General features: G+C 46.9%; 1 protein-coding gene across 1 annotated transcript; it reads left to right on the top strand.

Annotated features, from left to right (window-relative positions):
* The first annotated feature begins 1,653 nt into the window (after nucleotides 1–1,653).
* LOC120689995 (upstream activation factor subunit spp27-like) lies at nucleotides 1,654–18,652 on the top strand. The gene is made up of 6 exons (XM_039972502.1): nucleotides 1,654–2,076; nucleotides 9,297–9,408; nucleotides 9,530–9,701; nucleotides 10,266–10,328; nucleotides 10,405–10,568; nucleotides 18,343–18,652. The coding sequence occupies exons 1-6, from the start codon at nucleotides 1,706–1,708 to the stop codon at nucleotides 18,463–18,465; spliced, it is 1,005 nt and encodes a 334-aa protein (XP_039828436.1). The 5' UTR covers nucleotides 1,654–1,705; the 3' UTR covers nucleotides 18,466–18,652.
* Nucleotides 18,653–19,808: the final 1,156 nt, after the last annotated feature.

Below are 19,808 nucleotides of genomic sequence, written 5' to 3'. Positions count from 1 at the left end.
TGTGAGAACATGTAAAAAATATCTACTTTGGCCGTGTTTGGTTTGACTTTTTGACCACTAATTTAAAGTATTAAATAAAGTCTAATTACAAAACCACCTGCAGGACCCCTGATAAATTCGCGAGACCAATCTAATGAGATCTTTGACCGCACGATTAGAGGATGGTTATTGCAGTATACCGTCATTAGATTCGTCTCGAAAAATTATACCCATCCGTGAAAAAGTTTCGCAAATAAACTTCATTTAGTACTTCATGCATGCATTCGTCTTTTTGTGAAAAATTTTTGGTGGTTTCAACCAAACACGGCTTTCCTAGCATATTGCATGAAGACTAACATAAAAAGCTCTAAAAGTAACAATATAATCAATTGCCATGTAAAAATCCATCGGATATAGATAACTGAGTCCATTTTACCAGATCTAGGCTACAACATGTCATGCTAGCTCTTAGAAGCTGCATCGGCAGCCGCACCGCTAAGATACGATAAGGGTTGTACTACTTTTGGTGAGTCCGATAATGGCCGCGTTTGGTTTGGCGTGAAAAAAATTTCGCAGTTTTGACCACTAATTACAGGTACTAAATAAAGCCAAATTATAAAACTATCTCCACACCCCTTGGTACTGTAGCAGTACTGTAGCTAATGAGGCCTTTGACCGTATGGTTAGAGGATGATTAGAGCACGGTTATTATAGCATTAATGTATCTAATCATGGACTAATTAGGTTCGGCTCGCAAATTTACACCCATCTGTGAAAACTAAAAAAGGTTTTGCAAATAGACTTCGTTTAATGGGCCATGCATGCAAGATTCCTTTGAAAATTTTTTCACCAAAAGTAAACTAAACACGGCCAAATCCGTCCTTCATTAGGCTACATATCGCTATCTCTCTACCCTTAAGTTCTTAAGGGATACTCCCTCCATCCTGAAATGTAAGTCATTCCAGCATTTTTAGAGAGTCAAAGTTTTTCAAATTTGACCAAATTTATACAATAAAGTAATAATATTTATGATATCAAATATGTACCATTAGATTCTTCATTAAATATATTTTTATAATGGATATGTTTGGTGTTATAAATTTTTATGTTTCTCTCTAAAAATTTGATCAAACTTGAAAAAAATTTGAGTCGATAAAAATGTTGGAATACTTTACATTTCAGGATAGAGGGAGTAGACGAGAAATGTATCATAAAAAGGGATGCTACAAGTTGCCTTGGACCAAAAGCTCACTATATGTGACGAGTCTTTAAGAATGAGCAACAAGAATGTGTTATGAAAAAAAATATTATCCTAAATTACCATGCTGTTAGAAGCAGTGCAACTATTAACTTTTCATGTTACTTAGAGACTAATAGGATGATGCGAATATTAGTTCATCCTAATACATATCTAAGTTAAGACTGAAGGTCTCGATAATCTATTGGTTTAAGTGAAATTATTCATGAAACGTAATGCCAATACCAATTGATGCAAGTCGCGCGTTCATAGCTATGTCTTTACTCATCCATCAGTTAGCCTGTTATTACGGGCACAACAAGGAAAGAGAAAAAAGCAAGTAACCCTCTCGCAGTGCACGTGAGTGACGTGTATTTGGGCGGCCCAACGCCCGCAAGCTGCCCCATTTCAGCCCACGCAAACCAAACCAGGCGAAACCCCGGCACCCGTGCGCCAGCCAGCCACAGACCTCAAACCGACCGGAAGGCGATGGTGTCGGACTCGGAGCTGGTGGAGCGGCTGCAGGAGGTGCTGCGGTCGTCGGACCTCAACACCACGACCACCGCCGCCCTGCGCCGCCGCCTCGAGGAGGACTTCGGCGCCGACCTCTCCCACAAGAAGGCCTTCATCCGGGAGCAGGTCGACCTCTTCCTCTCCGAGGTCGCTGCAAAGGCCGAGCCGGAGGAGCCCAAGGAGGAGGAGGAGCCCGAGGAGGCAGCGGTGCCCAAGGAGGAGGAGCCGGAGCCGGAGGAGGAGGAGGACGAGGAGGAGGGCGAGGGGGAGGAGGAGGAGGGCGAGGGGGAAGAGGAGGAGGAAGAAGACGAGGATGGGGATAGCGGCGGCGCCCGGAAGAAGCAGCGGTAAGGGGCTTTTGCTCTCCGTCTCTCCCTTTGCATTTGCTGCTATGTATAATGTTCCGTGGATGCGTCGTTTGGGCGAATCGTGAGGGAATGTGCCGGCACCGTGCGTTGTGATGTGCTTTTCGATGCGAATAGTGAGGGGGATTCCGGATTCGAGGGTACAGCTCGGCATTCCTTCCCGGAGTGTTCTGGATTACACTGTAGGAAATGTCTCTTTGATTAGCGCTGGTGGTGTGATTTTGGCTCTAATGGCGAGGTGTTGTAAGATTTTGCATGCCTTTGGTATTACTTGTTTAGAACATGAAGCTGGTGAGTTTCCTGCGAATTTAGTGCAATCTCTCAGTTGTTTTATGGTGATTTCTGCTTTGTCTGGCTTGTATTTTTCTTCCAAATTTGTTATCTGAATGCTGCAAAGAAGCATCTGTCATTGCATCATTTGCGGTTTACGACTTCCATAGCCGAGTTAGGATGGTTTAGATATGATTATGTTTGTGTGAGTCTGATAGGGGTGCAAATAGGTGCCCCTAAGGGTATCCACTGCCCTCTTTAGTCAAATGTTTGTACTAGTTTTTCAAAATGGGAACTTATTTTGAGAAACTAGTGCAAACTTTTGAACTTACTAGGTGTATGCCCGTGCGTTGCTACGGGTGCGATACACGGAGCACAGGTAAATATAGTTTAAACAAGCATAAACATATGTCAAGTACCAAACATAGCACATGAAAATCTCTACTTCAAGCTCGTAGTTTGAAATTATAAAATGGATACATATGCCTTTGCTTTCATTCATCTGTTTGTTTACCATGGCTCACAAGTCCCAAAGGCTATGCCCTTAATTATTTTCATCAAGGCTTAGACAAATTAAATCCTACTTCGTTCAGGAACAGAAACGTCTTGTTCAATGTCATCTAAGTCACGACTCCCAGCTCACAAATGGTCTGTGGTGCAAGCAAGATTATATCAAATGCACCTAGGTCCGGTGATTCCCCTAAATAAACTATCTGCTCTAGGCAAGAATCAGAAAGAAGATACAAAAATATTTGTGATCAAAATTAAAATCTTGGAAGGCTACAGTGTACATCATATCAACACTGTGAAGATATAAATGTCAATGTAGGCATTCTAGATCTACATAAATCAATGCCAGTACCTAATATTGCTATTCCTATCAACAGCTGGGAAAGAAGCTAGGGAAACAAAACTCACATAGAGAGGTTGTGCCTGCACAGATAGTCCGTGTGTCGGATCTCACTAGTGGACACGACACTTGCAAACCAATCCACGCAATAGTGGATTAGTTACCTATGGAGAGTAGGAGGGGATCAGAACAATTGTGGACACCAATGCCTTGCAGGGACAGCGTCATGACATCATCTCCTTGTAACAAGCCTTGCATTGGAGATGGGATGCGCCGTGGAGATTGAAGAACAGACAGCCATCTTGTTGCAAATCCTTTATATATCACAAAAAATAGGATTGGAAGCACGTACACAAATCACATTCAATTATATATATATGAATTAATGGAAAGTGAACAAAATATTAAGAAAATTCTTCAGCAATGTGCTAGGAGCATTTTTGCCTTGGATCCAACGTTAAAAAAACAGGTAGAGAGGAATGCACGATCCTCTAAAATGCAGAAGTTAGATGACTTCAACGTGTGTGCACAACAGTACAAGCATATTATAAATAACTAATCTAGCAAAGGAAAAGCTCGCACTGCGTGTACCATGTATCCTGCTCGCTATCTGTTATATATACTATTTTAGTGTATTGGAAATATTACAACACCATATTTTAGTGTACTGGAAATATTACAACACCAGTTGAAAGGGATATGGGTTAATTAAGTTTATTCAAAAAGTGTTATGCACGCATGTTCCAAAATGTTTCTAGAAATTAAGCCAAACATCACAACCAAGGAGTACCATGTAGATGCCAAAGCAAAAATGCAAAGTCCATATGGCTCAGATAGTGACATCATCAGAACTCATTTAAAAGGCTACTCGGAGTAATTAAGATATATGTGGTGCTTTTAAAGATGATGACAGGAACCAATCTACCTGGTAAATCTAAAAGCAATGCCTGACACCCAGAACTAACAATGTACCTGAAGATCTCCTGAATATATCTTGCAGCATGTGGTCATCAGCCTCACGCTGCTCAAAAACTATTCTACAATGAATAGTATGGATCAAATTGGGAACAAATAAGTAAGGTTATCCATTCTAATCTGAAGCATAAAAGTAATAAAAATTAGCATCAGCAAAGGAAATTCAGTACTCAACCTCATGTGTAATCAACTAAAATAGCACACCTTTTGAATCAGGTTGATGAGCCCGTTCCAGGTCTCTTCACCAACATCTTGAAAAATCTGGTGACATGCAGGCTTACAGCTCTTCTCCTGTACCCAACATGTGTGTATAGATGTACCCATATATGTCAGTCTAACTTTCCAACTGATTATATATAGTAGTAAATTGATTACATAGAAAATGCATGGCTTCAGAGTTGTTTCTTTTACAGCCTTCCAATATAATCCTACTCTATTATTCCCCAAAGTTTCAGGTATGTTCATAATATGTTATATAGATATACCAGTAAAACTGAAGATTCATAAAATTTTAGTCAAAGTTGACACTGAACCTGCAATAGATAAATGAGCACCATGTATTTCAGTCAAACTTGACACTGAACTTGCAGATGCTTTGTAAATAAAGCAAGTATGGTCTAGTGTTAAAAAAACAACTGTCTTTCTCTTCGCATTATGATTTGGTATTTGGTAATTGAAGTTACCATTCAATCTTACCCATCATTTGGTGTATTAACAGAGCAAAGGTGTGCCCTGTTAATCGCAACATATGTTCATTTCAGTGGTGGATCCAGGACTAAAATTCACCACTCACCAGTGGCGAACCTACCACTACAACTAACATGGAATAGTAATTGAGCATACCACATAAGCTAATTGTTGCAAGGAGATGGGGGTAAATTTTTTTCTCCTATTTGATGGCCTGAAAGAGAGCTATGTAATTCTCTGATCAAGTCTTCAAGACCACAACTATCAACCATCAAATAAAATATGAGTGCATCTAAACAATACATCTAGATCAGACATGAGTAGTGCACATTCATACGACTGTAGTCAGAAAAAAAACACATCACGTTTATATTCTACAACAATTATCTAATTCCAATAAATACAATTTGCAAACCTTTTTGTTTTTATCCCATCTGTCTCACACTCTCGCCTCAGCAGTCTGCACTTTTGGAATGCAGCACGATGGTCTCTCCTAGCTCCCTGTTCCTCCATGATATAGTCGTAGTGGAATCTCCTCCAATCCCATCCTTCTCCGATCCTTTGTACCCTTTGCATCGCTAGTTTCCCTTGTGGTTTCTCTATCAGCCATCGTTAGGCCAAGCCCACGTCAGCGGGATAACTGTCTGAAGTCTGATACCCGAACACAGCGTTACAACAGCTTTATCTTCGATGCGTTACACACTCAAACCTCTGCTTAGCTGTGATTCCATGGCCAGCAGCTGCGGTGCTCGCCGGCCGTCAGGTCTGGTGATCGCCAGACCGGTGGATCTGCCCCTGGTTCATTTTCACCTAATTTTGTATATGAACAGAAGCATCTGGCAGTGCCCTTGAGTAGCCAAAATTGCATATCTTCCAGCTTCAAGTCTCGGTTACAAACTTGCTTGACAAAAAGGTAGGCACAACATGGAGCAATTTTAACAAAACAGACCAGTAGAGTACTAAAAAAGGATGATCACATGCTTAATCTGATAATCATAAAGTAGTAATAATGGAACAAGACAAAACAGTTTTAGAAGAGCACCATGTAATTGCAGTAGCTGACCGATGAGTTGATGGAAAAAGATACACCCCTAAAATGTAGGGGAACATTAACAGGTGATTAAACAACCATTTACAGGATTGGCAAGAGAAAACAGCATCAACAAATAGGGGTGATCAGAAGGGATCTAAACAATGGACCATCAGTTAAAAAATTATGTTTTGAAGCCGGCTCGTATGACATAGTGCACCCATGACCTTATTTCCTATCAGGATGACAATATCAAATCCAACTATATTTAAGGATAGATGCTATGCTACAGCCACAGATTCTGAATCATTTAATTTTCTAATATCAAAGAAACAGAGGAGACATCATTTGTACTCCATCTGATTTCAAGATGAAGTATACAGAAAATATTTACATAATCGAAATGAAGTTTTGCAGGATAGAGAAAACTTACAAATTCAAGCATTTTAACCTCTTGCAAAATCACTCATACCGTATCAACAATATGTGCAGTGAATTGACAATTTTGCACCCAAATATCCTAACTTCGCAAACTAAAGTAAATTTGATTTTAGATCAAGCATCTAGCACTGCTTTTAGCTATCCCAAGGTCCAAAGCTGCACGAGTGAGCTCAACTAATCCAGCCATGAATTCTGCCCCCAACGGTAACATGATCCACACCATCTGACACTGGAGCAGCAGGCTAGAAAATATCATTAAAACACCAAACTTCACAGCATTGTTTCATGGAAGAATCAAGGGTGTGTGCACATGAACAGGCTGTCCCCACCACCAGAGACGTTGATAATCAATCACCTAGAATGGACTTATCCTCTCAAGTCTCAACGTTGGTCGACGATGGAACCATGTCTGGACCAATTCTAGTGAAGAACTCGTGGATACGCACCTCGCAACAGACACAGAAGAGCCACTGCAAGGCACCTGGTGCGGCCGTCGACTGGGGAGACGCAGTCCCGGCCCGTGCCGCCACCGTGAGCAGCCATGATGGTGCCGGCGCCGCGAGTGGCGGCGCCTGCTCCTGGACCTTGAGCACGTTCCCAACAAGCGGGAGAGAGAGGAGTCGTCGCCGACCTGGACGAAATTAGTTGGACAAAAATACAAACGCCTGATGTGCGTGGGATGACTGAGGTGCAGATGGGAAAATCGATCGTGCATCTCACTGGATTGAGGTACTGGATGGTGCAGATGGTGGCGGCGGCCCCTGAGCACGTCCCCATACACGCGGGGGTCATCCTCCACTGTCGTCGCCGTTGCAGCAGCCACTTCGTTGCCACCGCCATGTCTGTTGTGGAGGCGGCAGCGGCACAGTCGTCACAGCGAGGAGGCCTGCGCGTCGCTCCGCCCTGCGATGCCGATGGAGGCGGGGGAGGAAGAGGACGGGGGTCGCCTCTGCGGAGGAGGTCCGCGAGCGGCTGCGCGTCACACAGATGGGACGGATGGCGCAAGTGCGCAACGATCGGCAGGCGGAGGAAGGGGCCCGAGATTACCGGTGTTTTGAACGGGGAGGTGGGGCTCAGGCGGCGATGAGGACCTGGGCAGCGTGGGTGATTCGGACCGGGGCGCCGGCGGCGATGCGGACAGGGGCGCCGGCGGCGATGCGAACCGGCACGGCGTGGGTGATCCGGACCTGGGCGCCGGTGGCGATGCAGACCGGGGCGGCGATGCGGACGACGTGCTTCGTGCGGCGTAGCAGATGCGCCGGCGGCGATGAGGACGACGTCGCCCAGGATCACGGCCTGCGCAGATCACGGCAGGATGCACGCGCGCTTTGTACGTGTTTTTGAATTCGAATTGGACTCCGATCGGACGCCGCACAGAGCACACAATGGACTAATGGACTAATGCTGATCGGACGCTAGGCATGCAATGGTGGCTGAACGAAAGAAGACGTGCGCGGATCGCACGACCTGACGGACGACGGAAGGCAGCGTCCCGGTTAGGGAATTTTTAGGAGTAGATAAGAGGGGCGGTGGATACCCTAAGGGGCACCTCTAGAGTCTGACGTATTAGTGGGTATCGTTTGGTGAATTTCTGTATCCTGGTGTGGTATTAGTTGCACCTCCCACCTTCTGTAGATATTTTTTTTGGTGTTTAATATTCTGTTGAGCTAAAATCTATAAGTGTTGCTAATTTCTGCTTGCTAGCATAATATCCTCATATGCTGTGCCCATTTTACTCCTTTGCTTTGCGCCCTCTGATTAATTCATGGACATCTTATAAAGCATTGACACACTCTTTCTGCACTGCACAGTGTATTATCCCCTATAAGAACTGGGGATGTCATATGTGGCACTTAACCTATGCTGGGCACAGGAAGGGCCGTGAAAGCCACTGCATCTTCAGTGGGTCCGATCCAGAGTTAATTTAGCTAAATTTTAAATTGAGATTATTGCTATTGTATCTTATTGCTGTTAGTTCGAAAGGTATTTCTATTTGGAGCCTTAGCCAACTAAATGGAATTTTATAGGCCAGCCAAACTGTATGGATTAATCGAGCAAGAATAGCTCGTCCCTGTATCCTTCTCAGCCCCGCCTCGGTGACGCGGTAGCTGACCATGGCACCTATGCAGCGTTGGCAACGTCCAGGGCAATGCCCAGATCATGCCTCAGTTAGCCCTTGTGATCTCTTCCACAAATAAATCCCAACATGTGTTATGGAGTGTGGAATATTAGGCTATTAGCTACTTGGATTGTGCTGTTGCTTAAAAGATGATATGAAAAAAAAAACCGATCATGGGTGACTCCCCCAGGGCTTTGTTCTAAGAAGGTGCCGTGCTTTGAACTCGGGTTGGGACAGGAATTTCAATGAGCCCTGGAGTTCAACACTCTAACCGGTCCACCATGAGAGGCTTGCCTGAAAGATGATATGATTTAAGGAGTGTCACATCTGTTCCTTTTACTATGTGTACATTGAAAAGGTGACACTGATGTTTGTTACTTCCACAGACTTTAGTGACTCTCATTTATACCAGTTAGCTTTGATTTGACTCCCATTTTTAATTCTTTTGTTTATTATATTCTTCGATAACTTTGGATCATAACGGACTAGTTCTTATATGCATTGGAATATGGTAGATGAAATTAGTACAACTACTGGTCCTGATAGATTATTCTCGGCCTTTGGGTACCTGAAGCTTGTCAATTAGCCCATGCCATTATTCTTTCTGTTAATTACTCTGGAATTTTAGTCTTATATGACTTTTGAGATTTAGAAATCAACTTATTATTATCACTGCATGCATATTCATGTCACATTTCTGGTTGTTTTTAACTGTTAAATATGTTTTACCAGCTCTGTTACACATGTGCTCAACTTTTCTTTGTGGCAGTTCTGGTTCTTTGTGGATAATCACATCGTGTTAAATATGCTTTTTATTTTCACAATCTTAGATCGGATAAAGGTAATGGTGGCAAGAAAAGGGGTGGTGGCTTTACAAAATTATGCAGTCTTTCCCCCGCACTTCAAGAGTTTGTTGGTGCCTCTGAGTTAGCCAGGACAGAGGTGACACTATTAACTTAACTCTGTTTCTATATCTATCTTCCATTGGATGAATTGCAGATCAATTGATCGTGAAAAGCCTATTATTGTTGAGTTTTTTTCTTACTGTGCTTGTTTGCTTCAGGTTGTGAAGAAGCTTTGGGCATATATTCGAGAACATAATCTACAAGACCAAAAGAATAAGAGAAAGATTTTGCCTGATGAGAAATTGAAGAAGATCTTCAATGTGAATTCCATTGATATGTTCCAAATGAATAAAGCTTTGACCAAGCATATCTGGCCATTGAATTCTGAGGGTACCAATCCTTCCTACACTTAGTTTTATGTGTACGAGCTTTGAACCAGTGCAATGCCAATGTTTTCCCTCTCCAAGGATATAGCTAGTAGAGTTTGCTGTGGAGTGGTAAAAGGAAATGAGCATAGAAAAAGACTCAGGAAGGAAAACCAAGGACGGGGAATGGAATATTAACACTGTAGATGATCATATCTAGGATGAAAATGCAACGAAACTTGAACTTAATTGAAATCTTTAAGAATTCTTCATGTTGATCCTTAATTCCTTATTATTCATATGTGTTCCTTGATTGTAGTTTATTTTGGCTATTATGTGTGTTTGTACTTAATTGATTCCTGTTCATTAGAAACTTTTCATGTGGGCTTCTGCCTGATTATTTACTAGCTTTGCTTATTGCTTTAGTGATAGTGCCATTTATCATGTTTCACAAGAGGAAAATGATGGCCTCCAGGTTCCATGCCCCATAGTTAGATTATTTTGTTAGCTGTTTTTGGTTAACCTATCTCTAGTTTATTAACCTTCCCAATTCCAGCTCTGAAGTACTTATCTGAGTATGGTTTGTCAGGTCCTGCCTCTCCTGACAGATCAACACCCAAAGAGAAGCCACAAAAGAGAGACAGGAATGAAGGTTAGAAATATTTACTTGTCTTCACGCAATCATGATTTCTGTTCTCATCAACCTGTTGCTGAACTATCATTTGCAGGAAAGAAGCAAAAGGGTGGTTCTTCGGGGTCTGGATCTGGTCTTCTTGTGCCCCTTCAGCTTTCCGATGATTTAGTGAAATTTATTGGCACCGGTGAGAGTATGTTATCACGATCAGATGTTGTGAAGAGAATGTGGGAATACATAAAAGAGAACAACCTGCAGGTAAATTTCTTTCCCTGGATACTGCGTTGCTGTTTGCATTATCAATGTGGAATTGCTTGGTCTTTCAGATATTGGTTGATGTGGTTCAGTTCGTTTGTTTAAGGTTTGTTTTTTATGCTTGAATACACATCCCATCTGAGCTGTTGTTTTTTATATGTACTCTTGCATTATGTAATTATATTTGGGGTTCTATTTGGAATTTTAGCTTATGAGTTCCACTAAACTAGAACTTTTAGATCCATTGTTATCATGAAGTAATATGGAGCGTCGCCATTTGAACTCATGAATTTTTGTTATCAATGAGGCAATGAATGATTTTACCTGCTAAGGGTAACAATATTTCCTATTACATAAGCATCTAGTGCCTTATTACCCTGGTCCAGATCACTTGCAAGTATCATCTGTATTCTGCTGTATCCTTCACTTGGGAACCCATAGAAGCCACCTCAGCAGATGTTCTAGTGTGGCTAATATTCAAGATACATTTTCTCCCATGCCTTTATGTTGTAGAGATATTTCAGTTGCCTTCCAAAAAAAAGGGCTGTCTGCCTATCCACTATGGGTAATAGCCAGAGTTCCAAGTCGCAGCAATAACCAGCAAATTATTGCCAATAACTGTGTAAGCAACTGAGAATCGATTGATCGCCACGATACAAACATCATGGTGGTGGTGTTTGTACATGTAGAGGTACAGGCGGATGGCCCTTGGCCATCATAACCAATTAACCATAACAGTACAGACTAGGATAGTGCCTAAAGAATAGGTCCTATACAAAGATCATGTACATGCATTTTTATGAACAGGAATTCCCCTGTGGCCTGTGGGTGCTGAGAGAAAAATATAGGGCATTTTGACATGTTTTCCTTGTTGTTTTCAACTCTACTATCTGTTTATGTTGGCCTTTGTGAAAGTTATTGAAATTTGGAAAGAAAATATTAGAACATAATTGTTATGGCTTGTGGAGATTGGCACGAGTAGCAGATTGATAATGCCCTAGCTCGCCCTCGCTTGAGGCTCTGAGCACAAGGATTAACTTTTCTGCATAACCTTTTGGAGCCGCAGCTCTTACAATATATATAGAGTTTCTAGAGTATCCAAGACTTCCTAAATTACAGCCAAATAAAAAGGAAACTAAATCAAAACTAACTATGCCGCAGCTGGAGAGACACCTTCCTTCTTCTTGCGCTGGTACTTCTTGCCAAAGAAGGTGTCCACAACACTTCCCCCCTCCTGACCGAAAAGCTCGTCCTCGAGCTTGAAAGAAGGATACTTCTCCTTGAACTCCAGCAAGGGCTCCCACGTTGCTTCTGCAGGGCTGCGTCCCTCCCATTGGACCAGCAAATCCCATGAATTGCGAGCTGGTTTGACTCGAATTACCTTGGCTGGGACTGGTAACACTCGACCATTAGCAATGGGAGGAAGAGTGGCGATTGAGGAAGGAGGATCACCATGGTACCTCTTCAAGAACACCACGTGGAAAACATCATGAATGCGCGCCTTAGGAGGAAGACGCAGTCGGTATGCCACAGAACCAATCCTCTCCAACACCTGAAATGGGCCGTAGAATCGTGGTGCTAGCTTTCCTTTAGAACCGTCCGTGATCCCTGTCGCGGAACGCTGATGTAGACGGAGCCATACCCAATCATCAACCTCAAAAATGACTTCTCGATGCGATTTGTCATGGGAAGACTTCATGTAATCCTGGGCCTGAAGGAGGCGCTCCTTGATCTCGGACAGGAAGACATCACGATGCTGAAGCTGCTTGTCCACCGCAAGCACACGGGCCAAGCCTGGCTGATACGATGCTAAGGCCGGAGGTGCACGTCCATACACAACTTGGAATGGCGTCGTGCGCAGCGCGGACTGGTAGGATGTGTTGAAGCAGAATTCCGCCCATGGTAGCCAACGAAGCCAGCTGCGCGGCCGGTCACCAGCGAGGCAGCGCAGATACACGCCGAGCACCCGATTGGCCACCTCTGATTGGCCATCAGTTTGGGGTCTGAAAGCCGAACTCAGGCGGAGTTTGACACCGGCCAACTTGAAGAGCTCCGTCCAGAGGCCACTGGTGAACACAGGGTCTCTATCACTGACAATGGACGTCGGAAAACCATGAAGCTTGACGATGTTGTCGAAGAAAGCTTGAGCCACCGTGAGGGCAGTGTAGGGATGCCCAAGAGGGACAAAGTGAACCATCTTGGAGAAACGGTCGACGACTGTCAGCACCACTGATTTGCCTCCAACTTTGGGAAACCCTTCCACAAAATCCATGGCTATATCACTCCACACCATGGACGGAACGTCGAGTGGTTGCAGCAAGCCCCCGGGATGCAGGTGCTCGGTCTTATAGTGTTGACAGACCAAACACCCACGGATGAACTCACGGACGTGCTTGGAAGCCCGAGGGTTGTAGAACGATGAGCGCAGACGGACAAGGGACTTCTGGACGCCCTCGTGTCCAACGCCATGCGCGTGTTCCAATAACTGTGGCCAGAACGTGGATGAATCCGGAACAAAAATTTTGCCCTGATGAAGCACAAAATCGTCAACCACAGACCACTCCTTGCCTGCAGTACCGGCCATGATCTCTTGGCGTTTGGACACCACCTCCGGAAGAGAAAGAGACTCCTGCCTGAAGTCGTCGAACAGCTCAAACTCCGGCCTAGAAATTGCACAAGTCGACGTGCACGGCCCTTGCTCATCACGCCGTGACAGGGCGTCGGCCGCTGCATTCAATTTGCCCGGCTTGTACTCCACCTGAAAGGTATAGCCAAACAACTTGCTTACCCATGTGTGCTGCGGGATGGTGGCAAGCCGTTGGTCCAAGAGGTGCTTGAGACTGCAGTGGTCCGTCCGGACGATGAATTCCCACGTCCAGAGGTATGGCCTCCAATGGCGGACGGCCTGCACGAGGCCGATGAGTTTGCGCTCGTACGCAGCTAGCTTGGCGTGCTGAGGTGCGACCGAACGACTGGAGAAAGCGATCGGTCTGGTTCCCTGATGAAGCACCGCGCCAAAGCCCGTGCCGGAGGCGTCGCAGTCGATGATGAACGGCTCGTCGAAGTCCGGCAGCTGAAGGACCGGCGCCGTGGTGAGCGCATGTTTCAGCGCGTCGAAAGCCTCCGTCGCCGCCGTGGACCACAGGAACGCCTCCCGTTTCAGGAGGGCTGTGAGCGGCGCCGCGATGACGCCGTAGTTGTGGATGAAGCGACGATAGTATCCCGTGAGCCCGAGGAAGCCACGTAGCGCCTTGACGGAGCGGGGGAGAGGCCACGCTTGAACTGCACTGACCTTGTCAGTGTCCATCGCCACCACGCCGTCGGAGATGACATGACCCAAGTAATGGATCCGCTGCTCCCCAAAAGAGCACTTGGAGCGCTTGAGGACGAGGCCATGCTCACGCAGAGCAAGGAAAACCGCACGGATGTGCTGCAAATGCTCCGACCATGTCCTGCTGAAGATGAGAATATCATCAAAGAAAACAAGTACGCACCGCCGGAGGAATGGTTGCAGCACCGCGTTCATCAACGCCTGGAAGGTGGACGGCGCATTGGTGAGGCCGAACGGCATCACGAGGAACTCGAAGTGCCCGTGATGCGTCCGGAACGCCGTCTTGGCGATGTCATCGGGGTGCATGCGGACCTGATGATACCCACTGCGCAGGTCCAACTTGGTGAAAAATACTGCACCCTTGAGCTCGTCAAGCAATTCTTCAACAATGGGGATGGGAAACTTGTCACGCACTGTCTTGCAGTTCAAAGCACGATAGTCCACACAGAACCGCCACAAGCCATCTCTTTTGCGCACCAGTAGCACCGGCGATGAGAAAGCCGATGTACTCTGACGGATGATGCCTTGCGCCAACATTGCTTGGCATTGAGCTTCAATTTCATCTTTGAGCAGCTGAGCGTAACGGTATGGACGCACGGCAATCGGCGGTGTCCCCGGAAGCAGGTGAATCCTGTGGTCGAACGTGCGCTGCGGCGGAAGTCCCTTGGGTTCAGCAAACAAATCCGCAAACTCGTCCAGGAGGGCAGTCAGAAAGTCGACCGTCGCAGTTGCTGTCACCCGTGGGTTGATCTGGGTGCGGTTGCCGCTCCATTGGACACGGTGATCATGGCGCCAAAATAGCATGGTGAGATTGGTGAAATCCCAGAGAATAGGGCCAAGAGTGCGAAGCCAATCGCAGCCAAGGACGATCCCAAAGCCGCCCAGTGGAATAACAAAGAGGTCGACTGTGAACTCCTCCTTGCCGATGACGAGGTGCACCGCCTTGCACAGTCCAGCCGAGGCCACGCGATCACCATTAGCCACGCCCACGGAGAGACCGGGACGAGGAACTGGTGTTAGACCGAGGCGTTGCGCCAGAGCTTCGTCGATGAACGAGTGGGTGGAACCGGAGTCGACCAGGGTCGTGGCGGGCGTGTCGCAGACGCGAGCGGTCAGGTGCAATGTCGCGCTCGTCTGAATACCGGTGATGGCCGCCAATGAAATCTTCAAGTCCTCGTCTGACTCGCTGCCGTCCTGCGAGTCCTCGTCGGCAGACATCTCCAGGAGGTAGATGCCCTTGCCGGTACAGTGTTTGAGATGGTCACGGGAGAACTTCTCAGGGCAGTTGAAACAAAGGCCATCGAGACGGCGTTGAGCCATCTCTTCTGGGGAGAGACGCTTGAATCGCCCGTCGGCAGGGACCGCCGGTTTGGACGGGGCGCCGGGCAGTGCTGATGTCGAGCCCGACGTGTTAATCGGCGGCGGCGTCCTGGAGGACGATGTCGAGGAACGCTGAGGAAGACGTGCCGGGAGGCGACCGGTAGCAGCGGGTGCCTCCGTGGGCGCGGACTGTCGGCGTTCAAACACGCGCGCCAAGGCCATGGCCTCCTCCAGTGTCGTTGGCTTCGCGAGCTCGACGTCCGTGCTCAATGGTTGTTGGAGCCCGGCCGAGAAAATCGCGATCTGTTGCGATTCGGTGACGCCTTCGCAACGCGCCAGCAGGACCAGGAACTTGTCTTGGTACTCGTCGACGGTCGTGGTGCGACGCAGATGCGTGAGTTCGCCCAGTGGATTGCTGCGGAGCGGAGGACCGAAGCGGCGATTGATGCCGTCGACGAACTGCGTCCACGTCGGGATGCCCTGGTTTTGCTCGAGGCGGTAGTACCATTGGCTCGCAGCGTCCTGGAGGTAGAACGCCGCAGTCGAGACCTTGAGATGGTCCGGCGTGCCGTAGGCGCGGAAGAATTGCTCCCCTTTGTGGAGCCATGTAATAGGGTCGTCGGAGCCGTTGAACTTGGGGAAGCGCAGCTTGTGGGTCGGCGCCAGCGAGGGTCCAGATGCCGAGGATGCGTCGGCGTCGAAGCGGCCTTGCCGATCCAAAACCTGAGTCTGGACGTTCTTGATGGACGTCGAGAGGAGACGGAGCTCCTGACGAAAGTCCGCCATGTCGGTGTCCAGCTTCCGGCCGTTGTCGCCGACGAGTTTGACGAGCTTGTCAACCACCTCGTCGAGGATCGCCTTGGTGATGGGGGTGTCGTTGTCGTCGTCTGCAGCCATGGCGGGGTTGCGATGAGGGTTAGCGGCGCGCAGGGGAAGGTGGGGTTGTGGTGGGCGGCGGAGTGCAGATCAGGCCAAGGAGGATCCCTAGTCTGATACCAGAGTTGTTATGGCTTGTGGAGATTGGCACGAGTAGCAGATTGATAATGCCCTAGCTTGCCCTCGCTTGAGGCTCTGAGCACAAGGATTAACTTTTCTGCATAACCTTTTGGAGCCGCAGCTCTTACAATATATATAGAGTTTCTAGAGTATCCAAGACTTCCTAAATTACAGCCAAATAAAAAGGAAACTAAATCAAAACTAACTATGCCGCAGCTGGAGAGACACCTTCCTTCTTCTTGCGCTGGTACTTCTTGCCAAAGAAGGTGTCCACAACAATAATATGACTGGGATCTGACCTGTTGTCAGATGTCTCCTGGCTCCCAACCGAAGGACTGAGAAATTGTGGTTGTTGAAAACAGGTTTCAAAACCCTGATTGCAGTACTTCCGGTGTAGGTTCATTGGCCTCTATGGTTGCTCTTCTGCAGCTTCAGGCCCAGTGTCGCTTTTTAGACATCCAAAGAAATGGTGTGATAAGTAATGACTCAGGTGACTGATGCATGATTGGTCTAGAATCTAGGTTGAGGAATTCACCCTTTTTAGATGTGCTGTGAGCATGTCTTTTCAAATAATCACTGAATAGCCAAATCAGTTTAAAATTTGTTGCAAGAATTACCATGCCTCATGATTCAAGAATGTAAACTTTAATCGTCATACATTTTGCTGTCACCTCTTTCAGTTATGGAACATTAGCTCAGTAGCATCAGTGAGACTAAAAGTTAGAAAGTAACATTGCAATTATTTTGCGATGGTAAATAATAGCTGGGGTGTTTCTGCAAAACGCCTTGCCCTTAAGGTGTCAGCCACAAGGTAGCGTATGCACCCCCTATCTCCTCTGTCTATCCAAGCTGTATACAGGCAGTAGGACGTGCACTTCTCCATTTTGTGCACCATAGACAACTTTGTCATGCATATGCTTGTGTTAACTAGTCCACCTGTAAAAAAGAAAACATAATCTCAGTGGTAATAGTATATTCCATTGATTCCGCCGCCGCTGGCCGCCATTGGAGCCACCCGAAGCTTCTGCTCCCCGCCGAACCCCCACCTCTAGCCCTCTTCCTCGCCCTTCAACCGCAAAATCCGAATCCTCGGTGAGCCCTCGACCTTCACCACCCCTTCCCCGGCCTGTTCTCTTGCCGTGCTGCCGGAAATGGCACCGTCGCCGCGCCGGCTGGCCCGCCGCCATCATGCGCCCGTCTCAGACCACCTCTGCTTGTCCCTGAGCCGCGCCTGAGTAACCCGCGGCTTCGCCTGGCCACTCTAGCCTCCGACCCGCCCTGGCTCGCCACATGCTGGCTTCGCCGGTGAAGGGAACGCCTCACTGCCTCCCCCGCGGCGTCCTCACCGGCAGTGGCGAGCGCCTCGCCGTGCGCCCCTCTCCACCGCCGCACATGCTCCAGGCCGCGTTTGGACCCCCCCAAATCCCATGATTAGATGCAAGAGATCGAGAGGAGTCCGATGATGGTGCTCCCATCACTGAGATCCTCACCAGCGACGAGCTCTCGCTGGTCAAAGCGTCGCCCCTGCTTCTGTCCCTATGACAGGTGGGGTCGTTGACCTTGCTGACAAGCGGGTCCCACATACCAGGTCTAGGACATCGTCACTTAGATAGTTTAATGTAAGTGATGAAGATTTGGACCTATATGGCACAATTAGCAACTTTGAGGACTTCAAAATGCACTTTTAGAAGTTTGGGGACCTAGATGATATAGCCGGACAAGTTCATGTACCACCCATGCATTTTACTCATTTCTGATTTTTTCCCTTTTGGGTGCTACTTTCCAGCTCAACCAGCTGCGGTATTGTTTTCCTAAATTTCAGTCACAGTGATGCTGCTGAGCTCCATTTTCCCTTCATTCAATACTAAACATTTCTGAAGTGGCGCTGCTTTGTAAAAATCAAGGCATTGATTGAGTTGAACCGGTTTGGCCTGAAGTTCTCCAGTTTCTATCTTTTAAAGTCCAGCAGCCTTTGTTCATGTATTTGCACGTTCATTGAGATTGGGTGGAAATAGTAGCAAGGAAGACTGAAGTAGCCCTATCCACTAGCCTTTCCTATATTGTGCTTATTCTTTAAACAGTAGCAAATCTGTTCATAATTTCTTTACTCCTTTTGTTCTTTGGTGGAAGGATCCTTCTGATCGGAGGAAAATAATCTGCGATGAGAAGCTCAAGGACCTATTGCAAGTTGAATCGTTCAACGGCTTCACGGTTTCAAAGCTACTTGCCCCCCATTTTACCAAGACAAAGTAGCAATCTGCCATCCAGATCTGCTAAAACCCAAAAGCATGGGTGATGTTTTGCAGAATGTGTAATCATGGAACATTTAGGAGCTATGTGAGTGATGTGAAATTTTAACTTGTGGGGGTTATTGGCACTTTCCGAATATTACCAGTTGTAGGTTCCTCAATGTCTAATGAAGTTATCAACTGTTGACTAACCGTGTCACACCATCCGAAAATGTAGGGGCGTAACACTATGTGCGGCTTCTATTGTGTTCTTACTGATACTATGGTCCCTCCATGGGATTGAGATCCGCTGCAGTTGGGGTGGCTGACTTTGAGCCACTGCATGTGGGGCCCACTAGCGCTGGGGCCCGCTGGCAGTGACCCAATGTCAGCAGCCCCAACGTCAGCTGATCCGGTTCCCCCTCCATGTGTATGTTCAGGGTCAGGGTTGAGGATGCGATTGCGTGGCCTCAAAGAATAGTGCTCATGGCGCCGTAAAGGCGATTGGGAGCACTATCGCTTGTCTCTTAGGATTACAGGGGTTTCTGCTTTTCAGTGAATCTTTCATCCTTTTGGCGCCTGATATGGATGAAGTTTGTAGCAGTACTGCACCCGCTTTTGCTGTATCTTCCCACTGACTTGGTACTGGCTGCTTTGTTCCTCCATTTGTTTAGGGGACATAGGTGTATGGTCATCAAAACGGCATCTGTTTTATCATGTGGATGACATTTCAGATTTGCACGAAGGATGCAACTTCTGGTTACACGTTTTGCGCCAGTTTCACTCACTGATACCATTCGTAGGAATGCTTCGGATTCTTCATTTGATTGTGATCGGATTCTGAGAATTTTCGGCATCAAGGTGTGCACATTACGCGAGCAGACTGTGAATCTGATAAGGTTGGAGTCTCTTCTGTTTTAGCTGTGAATTTTCGCTGTTTGGTTGGGCGTCGTAGTCTTAGGTCATTGTCGCCGTCAGGTGGGGGTTTTGCCGGGGTCCGTGTGAAGTGGGGTCACCGGACAGATACTGCAGCAGTGCAGCTTCCTCGTGCCCTTGTGGCTTTGTAACAGAATCTCTGATTTTTTTTCATGACTTATCTATATTTATTCTTCTGATCCGATTGCTTAATAAGCTGTTGTGAAACTGACATGGACGGCGAGTTTTGTTTCAGAAAAAACGGCGAGTTTCTAGGAGGAAGAAAAGAAGTGGAGCCCGCAGCTCCTCAGCGCGTATATTTTCTGGTGTTTTGAGTCAAGCAGCGACCCAATTTTCTGGTTCTCAAGTGAAAACCGATGGTCCCCGAGAAACGCGAGGAATAGAGGCAGCGAAGCACAGCGACGTCTCAGTCGAGGAGCACAGGATTCTAGC

The sequence above is a fragment of the Panicum virgatum genome, chromosome 9N, assembly GCF_016808335.1.
Source record: "Panicum virgatum strain AP13 chromosome 9N, P.virgatum_v5, whole genome shotgun sequence".
Taxonomy (NCBI): domain Eukaryota; kingdom Viridiplantae; phylum Streptophyta; class Magnoliopsida; order Poales; family Poaceae; genus Panicum; species Panicum virgatum.
Note: the sequence above shows the minus strand (reverse complement) of the source record. Positions and strands in the feature narration are given on the sequence as shown.